Below are 11,340 nucleotides of genomic sequence, written 5' to 3' on the forward strand. Positions count from 1 at the left end.
CACACACACACATTGCAGTCAGTCAAGCGGGTTCTAGAAGAGGGAAGCAGCACTGCACTGCATGGAGTGTGCTTTGGAGTGGTCAGAGCAATGTGCAAGATTTGAAATCACACACAGCTGTTCATTTCAATACCATGTAGATCATCAAGACTGTGCTAAACAGTTTTAACAGCACTAGAAACAACAGTGTATACAAAATCCAAATTTTATTGCCTTTTATGGGTGGGCTCTGCATTTTTGGTCTCTCCTAATGAGCCAATGACAAGGGGTTACTAAGTGGACTACAGTACGGATAACACTTTAATTTATAACATATTTCTTACAATATACTTCAGATATGTATATGAAAATCAACTGGGATTTAACAGTGATGTTTCTGAAACTGAAGATGCAACAGAGAAAACAAAAACGAAACAAAAAAGAAAAAAAAAATACTTTAACTCCCCGACAGGTAGTGCCTACAACGTTCTGCCTGAAGTCTACACTTTACCACTGTTTTCTCTACAGGTATATACATAATTTAATGTTACATGGCTGTAAAAAGTGTAAACAAAATTTCATTACACACATGGTGGAAAGACATTTTGTAAGTAGGGTTTTTCAACTACTTTTTCACCTTTCCCTTTTTACTTTCAGCTTTGCATCATGTACATTTACCTTGTTTACCCTGGACTGTGCCTCGGGTTCTGCTTTCTTTGTGGTCTCTTTCTCTTTCCTTTGTGAAGCAGGTTTCTCCATTTCTTCCTCATCTTCCTCATCTTCCTCATCCTCTTCCACCACCTGCTTCTTCTCGGTCTTCTTGTCCCGGATTTCCGCTGCCTTGGCTGTGGGCCTGCATATCCGAGGCGACCTCCTCAGGGACCTCCGGTGTGAAATCTCAGAATCCTGCCCTTCTTTGTGGGGGGTGACCTGCCTCCTCTTACCAGCCGGGATCCTGATCTTCAGTCTGATACCTCCCGTCTGGATCTCCGACGAGACCTCACTGTCAGCTATACCCTCAGCCTTGTTGAGGTTTTCTTCTGGGTCATTTCCAACCTCTGCCATGGCTTCTATGTCCTGTTTGCTATCGTCTGCCCCCTGTTGTGGTTCGCTTTCCTTGCTCTTCTGAGCATCTGCATTTTCAGGTTTCTCCTCTGTGTCCTCTTTATTTGTCTTCTCCTCCATAGGAGTCCTGGTGATAGACGTCTTATCAGGACTGACATCCATTTCCTCAGGACTGCAATCTGTCTTCTCATCAGCACCCTCTTTATTATTTTCCTTGTCATCGGAGGGAAGTTCTTTCTCTGTGGGACTACAGTCCTCTGGAGAGTGCAATGTGGCGTCTTTCACAGGTTCTTCAACTCCTTCTTTTAACAGTTTAGTGGATGCTTCTTTCTTTTCCTTTGAGGACATCACAGGTTTCTCCACAGGGTCAGACTTTGCTGTGGAAGTCTTGCATGCTTCCACTGGTTCCTCTGAGGTTTCTTCTTGTTTACAGCAGTCTTCAAGAGTTGATGAAACCTTTGCAGCGGAAACAGCTTCCTCTGCTTTCTCCAAGACACCTCCTTTCTTGGGCTGGTCAGGTTTCTTCTCATTCTTTCCTTGAACCTCAGGTGGGTCCCTGGAGACCTTCCTTTGGGACACAGTCAAACCGTTCTCTTCCTTCACTCCTTCTCCCGCTGCCATTTTGTCCTGTTGGCTTTCCTCTTGGCTTTTCTTCTCCGGAGGATGCCCTGTGTCCATCGGCTCTTCTTGAGTTCTGCAATTGTTGGGTTCCTTAGCTGCAGAGACTTCTCCATTAACAAGCTCTTCTCCTGCCTTTTTCTCTGAGGCAGAAGCCGGTCGGTGGACTTCCTCTTCAGTCTTTCCCTCCTCCCTCAGCAGATCCTTGGTAGGGGTTACTGATGGATTGCGGGCGATCTTCCCACCATTGTCGAAATCCTCTGTCAGCTTGATCTCCCGCTTCTTCAGAGGGATCTTGGCCTGCTGGTCATTCTTCAGGGCTCGCTCCACTTCTTCAGAGGACTTCTCCTTAACCTCCTCTGAGGGTTCGATGGCCTGCTGGTCATTCTTCAGGGCTCGCTCCACTTCTTCAGAGGACTTCTGCTTAATCTCCTCTGAGGGTTCCATCTTTATGGATACTTCCTGCTTATCTGGTATAGGGGCAGTCACATTTTGGTCAGAGCTTTTGACATTTTCAGGAGCTTTTGGTTCTTCGTTTATCACTGCCGTGATGGTTCTGACTTTGTTGTCTATAATGGGCTTTTCCTCCGATTTAACTGGCGTCTGCTCCTTCTCTTCTTTCTTTTCTACAGAATCCTTGTTGATTTCCTTGGGCTCCTCCTTTATGTTGGGTTTCCTCTCTTCATTTTCAGCCATAGAGGACTCCTTATCTTCACTTTCGCTTTTAGGAGGAGCAAGAGACAGAGCAGCAGACTCAGTTGCAGGCTTGCTTTCTGGTTCTTTCGAATCTTCCTCCATTTTCTCAACCTTCTTGTCTGGGGATTCACCTATAAAATACAAGTCACGGTCACATCTTTCACTGGACAGAAATAAGTTCAGATTTTGTACCTATTTTATTACAGACAGTAAGGATACATTCTTGCTATTCCCAGAGTGTCCCAGTGTCATTCGTTTACAGCCCTCTTCATGGCACACACACACTATGCACAACAGAAAACAAGTCTCGTCGGGGGCGCTTGCGGATTTAAGATTAAGCTTCTTAACAGCTAATAAAATGTATGCTCGATCTTTCATAATAATAAAAAGAAGGGTCACCATCTCAGAATTCTCTACAAGTCCATTACACTATAATCCCAAACTGCAAGGCATCTCAATCTCCTGCAGTACAATTGACTCAGTGAGGCCGAATGGATTACAACATGTGCATAACTTGCAAGGGTTTGTGTATATGTTACAGAGACAAGTATTACATGTTCTTATACAGCACAGGTTACTATGAACAATTCTGGTCATGGATAGGATTTATTTAATTTATATACTAGAGGACGCAGTTGGAAATTAAGTAAAGATAGTCTTAGGACAGAGAGAAGGAGACACTTCGCACAAAGAGTGGTGAGGGTATGGAATGGGTTACCTCCTTTCCTTCAGGACCCAACTTGACAAAGTTTGGAGATCAATCGGCTACTAGTAACCGGATAAGCTTGGTCGACTCTCGTTTGCAAATGTTCTTACAAATCAAATATTTTTCTGGGATTATTTATGTAAATTACACATATTTCATGATTCAGCGTCATGGTGTACATAGTACTGGAGGAGACTGGGATGCCTTAGACAGTTTCTAATCCCTCTCTTTCCTAAGTTTCCGTTAGTATTACCAAAGATGTTATCATAGTTATGTTTAACCTAAAAGGGAGATTGCTCTGTGAGAGAAGGGGACAATACCATCAGGTAGCAGCTCTGCACCCTCCTTGTTCTCCTCGTCATCAGGAGAGGGGCTGGCGCTAGAGGAGCCCTCCAGCTGCACTGATTTGGTGAGCAGAGCCGGGTCGATCTGAGCCTTCAGGAGTTCCACAGTCTCTGCCAAATCATTACGGGTTCTGGATTGGTAAATATAAAATAACAAAATCTTCAATCACACATATGTACTAACTCCCCAGCATACATTATATTACAGACATGTGTAATTTACTTACTGTAAAACCTACATCATACACACCAATCAATTGCCATATTGTTATTATTTAGAAATATTGAGAATTGTTTTGACAGACAAATCATTACTAGTGATAAAATGTATGTTCTTTTGACAGATGGGTTGTAATAACAAGTGCAATGAACAGGACTGCTGGAGTCAGAAATGTTCCTCTTCACCCTTTAACATTACAGATGTTGAGATATTTGGGAATAGGGCCCTTAAGGAGACTGTGTGGTCCAGTGGTTAAAGAAAAGGGCTTGTAACCAGGAGGTCCCCGGTTCAAATCCCACCTCAGCCACTGACTCATTGTGTGACCCTGAGCAAGTCACAACCTTGAGACGTAATTGTAAGTGACACTGCAGCTGATGCATAGTTCACACACCCTAGTCTCTGTAAGTCGCCTTGGATAAAGGCGTCTGCTAAATAAACAAATAATAACATGCACTTGCTTATGTCACAACTTTCTATATTTATTGTGGGAAACCCTTCACAGCAGTTTATTAAGATCTTTAGATACACTGAATTTCCATGTCAAAGACACGGTTCTCTCCCACACACCTGACGATGCACTTCCAGGAGGTCCCTTCCTGGTCGTCTTGCTCCTCCACATAGACTCGCACGTTGTGGTCCTGGTCGAGCTGGTACCAGTACATCAGGCCGTCCTTATCCCGCCCGATCGGCTGCAGGCGCATCGCCTCGGGGTCCTCCTCGTTGATCACGTTCTTAAACTTGAGGTTGTCATCGAACTGACACTCACACAGGTACTATAGACAATGAGAAGCACAGATTCTTCACCCACTGCAAGCTTTAGAACCACTACATGTTACCTAAGCAATAAAGCCGAGTGCTCAATGGAGACAATATGAAAGTGCAACATGATAAGTTTGGGGTTAACTACTGGGGTAGCAAAGATTTTAAAAATATATTATATTGGCCTCATTACCATTTAAGGCCCCCCTCTAGTTTAAATGTTATATGTTTTATCCTGCTTAATGGTTTAACAGAAATTAGAAAACGATTCAGTACCATCAGCCAATCCGTTTCCAGCTCTAGCGGGCTTCTATGAGACTGCAGATGCCCGCAGCTACGTCATAGCATTAACTGTGAATCAAATTTAAAATTTAAAAACGACTTTTTTATTTTGACTTGTCAATGAAAGCTCAGTTCACATCTATTGGACAGCAAATTCTAAACAAAGACACAATTGGCAGCCAATCAATACTTTGCACCGACAAAAGAAAACCATCTTGTACCCGCAACTGCTGAATCAGCCAATCACAGCCTGTCAGCTCGACTGGAGCTCAGGTAGCATCTTAACTACAAACCGAGCCTTTTCTCAGTGGAAGGGTACCCGAAAAATCTTTACAAGTTAAAGGTAAATCAAGAGTTTAACATGTGTCCCTTTGGCTAGGGACGCATAACTCCAGTCGCGGTCAACTACTAACAGTACAGCCTTCATCGACGGGCACTATCGCTTATATAAAATATATACAAAATGATAGGGACATACCACATAATGAAAGATAAATGTGAACGTAACAAGGAGCACATCTTAGTTAGTTTGGTCATTTTTCACATTTATGTACTTAATATACTGCAATTTGTGTTTCCTGGTTTATAGCAATAATTTATGAAATTGAAGCAATTTCAGTTAGTAGTAAAACATAATTACAAAGCATTTGGTTTTAGCTCTGCATAAATATGACAAAGTTCAATAATTAAACAAGCCCTACTATCCTTATTTAACTAATTCTTTTGTACTTTAGTCAGGCATGTCAACACCATAACCATGCTTTAGGAAAACATCACCAAAACAATAACCACAGGTTTCAAGTGCAACTAAAATGTTACATGCATCTAAGAGATACACATACTTTACAGATATGGCCCTACACTTATTTATTTTTTTTAATAAATGCTCGAGTCCAACACCCCTTGTTTTGCCTGACTCGGATGTGAAGAATCAGTATCTGCTGCAGATGGTCTTACCTTGAGGATGCCCACTTTACACTCCACAGTCATCTCCTGGTAACCCTTCTTCTCCAGCTCCCAGGCCCAGGTGCTGTTGAAGTCCTGACACATCTGCAGGGTTTAGAAAACAACACTGTATCAGCAAGGTCACAGAATACAACTCCATGAAAAACACTTTGCTCTGGTAAAGGTGATAACCAAGACTTGGAAAAATATATTTTAATAGCGTTAGCAACATTATCACTTGTACCATTTCATTGTCATGAAGATTTGGGGATTCCTGGCTTTTCTGAAAAACGCTTCATTACTATGGAATATTACAATTAAAGGACTAGAAACGTCACCAAAACAGAACAAAAAAATGAGGTTTAAATTCAGGGATTATATGTAGTTGTTTAAATGTAACATAACAAGAATAATGAGTTGGAGTAAACAGCTTTGACAATCTCCTGACCCCTCATTTCTATTTTTCATATTGCTCACCTTGACAAGGTACTTTTCCCATCTGTCAGCTGAAACAGACTTGCCGATTTTCCTCATTAATTTTAAGTGAAGCTCCACAAGGGCTTTTGGAACTACAAAAGAAAAGACAGGCTTGACTTAAACTGGGTTTCATACATTCTCTCAATAACTTGTGCCAACGTCTACAATGCAAGTTGGTTGCATTAAGTCATTCCAGACATTGCTGCAAGCTGGGCTTTCTCCAAGACTTTGGAAAGAAAAGTGCTACAGTGTTTAAAGCTGTGAGTGGCTTATGGTCATGGTCAATAAAGTCTTTTTGAAAATACTGACAGATTCTAGGGAGAACCTGTAAGGCTTATTTACATTTAAACAATGTAAAGGTAAAAAAAAAAAAAAAAAACTACAATACAAAAATGTATTTTGTGTCCGATGAGGCACATGTCAGATTAAGCTGAACTCCGATATTCCTCAAACTTCCATACAGCGAAGTCTCATTACCAATTTCACATCCCCAAGGTGGTCAGTTACCCATATAATGCACATAGCTCAATGATGTTGTGATGCTTGTTACAGGGGTTACTCCAAGTCTCCAACCCCAACCCTGCAGGCAGGACAGACTTTAGTTTGCTCACATGAGCTCCTTACCATGGGTGTGAACATGTGCAATCCCCAATATTATAACCAAAGGGACTGAAGAGAATGGTCTTAATAGAGCGCTGGGAGAGTCTTCACAGTGTTTCCAAGTTGAAAAGGGACTGCAGTAACACAGGCTTCCCTTACATTTTAAACCCAAACCTCATTTCACTGTATTTGTGTTAATATGTGGGTCTATAACTAGTACTGTATGTATAAGTCTGTATTCAGATCCGTCAGTGTCTTTAAAATGGGTCTTAATATGGAGCTGGTATGAAGGAGGGGTTTGTGTAAAACTATACTGCATACGAGTTATACACAAAGGCAATTTCACAGCAACTTCTACATTTTGATGTTTCAAACGTCAGATCCTACGCACTGACGCAATGCATAAACACCTGCCAAATAATCTAAGTCTTTTTAAGGCTTGATTTATTTATGTATGTACGTATTTATTTAAAGTTGTCTTTTATTTTGGGACACAAATCCCCACAGGCTTCCTGCTGGAGGAGAAGAGCACTGCTAAATAAATTCATTTTGACCACAGTCGCTGGAAGAAAGTGTTCTAAATGTAGCGTCTGTAGCGTCTATTCATCCAATCTGCAACCTAGGATGTCCTTACATTGTTTAAATTGTCTAGCATTGAGGCCTGGTTCACTTTGGCATGTCAGTATCCATATCCCATAACAGATATGAATGGTAGTTAAATGGAATATCGGCTCCAATTATGGTGATTGGGAATGAACACAGGTTCTCATTCCTGCTGCCAGCTGAACTACTCAGTCAGCTTCACTGCTTTGAGCAAGTTCTGATCTGCTATCCTGTGGGGGGTTTTTGCCACACTGCTGCTCAGATTTTATATTAGGTGAAACTCTCTCCAGTTGGCAAAGTATTATAAGCCGTTGCTAGGCACCCAGTCTCAGATTTCCTCTGTAAAAGAGACATACAGGACCCCCAAGTGCCCAATTTGATTTGCCCTCATCATAAACTACAAAGGAAATACAGGACTGTCACTACCGTATATAAATATTTAACAACATTCTGAGCCACTAACAGAGGCTTAAACCTGTCCTGCAACAAACACACACTTGTAATGCACCAATACAGCTAACATAACAATTGTCTTAAAAGATTAGAACATGGTCATCGAGTTCCAATTACAGAAGAGTTTAATACTTTAACACATATTCACTTGGGAGGCAAGCAAAATGATATTTACTGGAGCAGTCACACCAAACGCAACATTAGCTCACTCCTCATCATTGGAGTTTGCACATGAAAAGACATGCACTCCTGGTTCCAGCGAGTTCCAAAACGACCGGAGCAGCGAATACCCTCCAAATGATTTATATGTGGCAATCAATTCAATACATGTGTTATCAGGCCACCTTATATTTTTTAAACGATGCAGGTGCAGGGAGGATGCTATTTACAAAATTAATGAGAAATCTAATCTCAGAATGTGCAGCTGCTTCGTGATCTTGCAGGCTGTAGAATTCAATTCAGCAGCACCTGTTTCATTGGGAGATAGGAATCTAGAGAACACAAAATTGACTGCAGATACAAAGGCCACGGTCTCTTTACTCGTATCTCTAAATTACCTGAAACACTACTACTTTACAGCTACAGAAATCTACTGAAAACCTCGCCTAGTGGATACTGACTTATTTTTGCCTGCAGTTAAAACTCAAAGGAACTTGGAAGGATTTTTAATGTGGAAACGATGAACACAGCCTAGCTACAAACATAAATATAGTATTGCTGCCTGAAGGCCTTAAAATGAATGCCATGGCTAAACAAATCTCTAGAAATATCTAAAGGTATGAGAAAGACTTCCTCAGAGTTATAAAGAAAAAGTCTGAAAAACCAAAACAATCTACAGACTTGGTTACAGTACTACCTGAGACCTGGAATGGCTTAAACTACAGTAATCCGTCGCGGATCCGCCCGTCACATATCCATCCTACCTGTTTACCCGCCATGATCAATCTCTTCAGCAACATTAGTTTATTATTGAACAGAGAAGATTAGTTCAGAGATTGCAGATCCTACCAGAGTTTTCGTACACTGTGTTGTATGTGCTCCATGCGCAACCGTTGCTGGTAGTGTCACGTGAGCTGTTCAGTGTGTTGATATGTAAATAAATCCTGTTCGCCTGCGGGGCGTATCAACTTCAACTTCTGTCTCGATCTCCTGCCTGTCACTCAGCAGTGAATGCACGCACTCACACGGCAGACGGCTGCTCTGTCACAAGCATTAATACCTTGTGTCTTTCTAAACAAGGGATTTAGGTGAGCTCCCTAATATAAATCTCAAAATAATAATTGTGTGAATGTAGTAATTGTTACAGCTGTGTTTAATGGTATTTAAAACAGGATTCATTTATTCGTCTTTTTACATCTCCGCCCTTACTCTGGTCCCACCGCAGTCGGATACACAACAGATTACTGTACATTACAAACCTCAGGATGTTCATCCACCAGGAAGCCCCCCGATAGGACACTACAACTTGGTTGATGACTATTAAACATTCAGATAGACTGTCTAGCTTTAAAAAAGTATGGCAATGAAGGCGCACTATCTAACTGCGATAAAACCCTAAACATCTGTCATTACAGTACCTTCACATTTGACCTTGTCCGCATGGTAAGCAGTCAAATACCGGACAGTAATACCCTCTAATCAGTGTTCCAGTGTTTAAGACTTAGTTAGACTGGAAATGGGCTGGATCCAAAATGCCCAACTTATTATTTTAACATTATACACAATAGCACACTAAAGTGTTTGCAATCATAAAAAAAGAGACTCCCATGACGATGCAATGTGACATTTAAAACTGGGACCTATTTCAAATCCCTGAAAACTGAAAAGGCAAAAACAGGAGGGTTGAACTGTTGAGAGCTGACAACCCTTTGTACAGGTAGTTTATATTAGCGTCTCATCTTACCAGCAGGGGTCAATATAATGAGGTGTATGTGACAGAAAAAAATACATATACTCAATAATTACATTATATATATATATATATATATATATATATATATATATATATATATATATATATATATATATATATATATATCTCGCTGAGAATTCTACTGATGTTTGTAATTGAAGGCGATGACACATCTACATGTTAAACTTTTTTTGAATTTCTTGTTATTTCATTTTATCCTTTAATTATATTCCTTAAAACGTTTTAATTTCAGCTGCAAGGCAATGTCTGCCCTCCTGAAAAGCCAAGTGTATAGCCGTGATGATGTTACCTGATTTCAATGTAAACATAGGATGGGGGTCTAATTGTAACATTGGTAAATACTGTATTGCAATCGCAACTTCATAAAGTATACATAAAAAGCCTTTCTATCCCGATGAGGGAGGCAAACGCAGTTCGACAATGATTTTCATAATGATCAAATAAATGTACGCCACATGACTATGCTGTGTTTGATTGCTAGTAGTCAACCTTGTATTTTATAAAATGAATATCGTTTACCAAAGAGAACGCATTTAAAAATATGGGGGCTGAATTTAATCCTACATAAATACAACGTAACTCCACCAGCACATTTGAATGAACTAAAAAAAATAGTACTGAGAAAGCTCCATCCAGCAGGAAGTTTAGTATTACACTCTGCGCCTGCGCGGTACAGCAGGCGAACCACGACCTGCCAGAAAATTACCATTAAACTGTAAATATTGTCGGCGTATTTATTTTGCATGGGAATATCCTGCTCACTTAAAAGCAGTTAACAGCAACACGCCCCCAAATGTGTCAAAGACTGGAAAATAAAAGCCCGATTTCCTCCAATATTTCCGTTACCTTTTGTGCAAAATAAGAGAGGAGCAATATTTTAGTCCGTGAGTAGGCTAATCAACGTAAGCTGGAATTTAAACCTCATACTAAACCACACATCGCTTGAAAACAAAGCACTGCACGGGCTCACAAATCAGATAGTTAAGAGTAAAAATAAATGTTTCATCGTAATGGGTTGTTAAACTTCATCAGAAAAGTCGCGATCTCCTGTGAAATCGGTGCTAATCATCCCGAGACCACACAATAACACAGTACCACTGAGCTGCAGTACCAACATTGCCAATGGTGATGGAACCCCTTTTTTTTCCCTGTGTGTGTCCAACATCTCCGCTACTACATTTTAAACATTACCGGTCGTGGTTTCCCGAAACGCTCTCTCCAGCTGCGGGAATGTGAGCTCCGGTAGATCCAGCAGCGCGCCGTAGCGCTCCAGGAACGAGCAGACCACGGCGAAGCTGGGGCAATAATCGGGGCAAGAACCCGCCGATGCCGCCGAGGCAGCCATTTTTTTCTGATGGGGTGCAGGAGACTGGACCCGGAGGACCGAGGACTGCCCACAATACACCGCGCAAGAGTGGATGATGGTAGTGGAGGACTTGCAAGCCACCCTACCACCGGCCCAGAGATCTTCGCGCTGAAATTAAAACTCTACACATGTAAACAAATGAATTAGGGAGGAGTTAGTGTGTGAAATACATAGTTGGCGGGTGCTTAACACCGAAATCTTGATGAACTAGGATTTCATAGAAGGCAAAAAAAAAGTTTTATACGCAGTACTTATAAAAGAAAAAAGACTGTCGATGACATCACATGATATGGC

At 41.2% G+C, this 11,340-nt stretch overlaps 1 protein-coding gene across 4 annotated transcripts in view; it reads right to left on the reverse strand.

The window, feature by feature from the left end:
• LOC117973039 (remodeling and spacing factor 1) overlaps positions 1 to 11,340 on the reverse strand; it is a 29,449-nt gene extending 18,109 nt beyond the window's left edge. For all 4 annotated transcript variants that reach the window (XM_059031171.1, XM_059031170.1, XM_059031169.1 and 1 more), the window contains exons 1-6: positions 10,872 to 11,340; positions 6,092 to 6,183; positions 5,627 to 5,719; positions 4,196 to 4,401; positions 3,385 to 3,539; positions 658 to 2,489 (exon numbers count right to left, since the gene is read on the reverse strand). In XM_059031171.1, the coding sequence (XP_058887154.1) occupies positions 658 to 2,489; positions 3,385 to 3,539; positions 4,196 to 4,401; positions 5,627 to 5,719; positions 6,092 to 6,183; positions 10,872 to 11,025 (2,532 nt within the window). In that variant the 5' untranslated portion in view covers positions 11,026 to 11,340. The remainder of the gene's footprint in view (positions 1 to 657; positions 2,490 to 3,384; positions 3,540 to 4,195; positions 4,402 to 5,626; positions 5,720 to 6,091; positions 6,184 to 10,871) is intronic.

This window comes from Acipenser ruthenus, chromosome 9, assembly GCF_902713425.1.
Source record: "Acipenser ruthenus chromosome 9, fAciRut3.2 maternal haplotype, whole genome shotgun sequence".
Lineage (NCBI taxonomy): Eukaryota > Metazoa > Chordata > Actinopteri > Acipenseriformes > Acipenseridae > Acipenser > Acipenser ruthenus.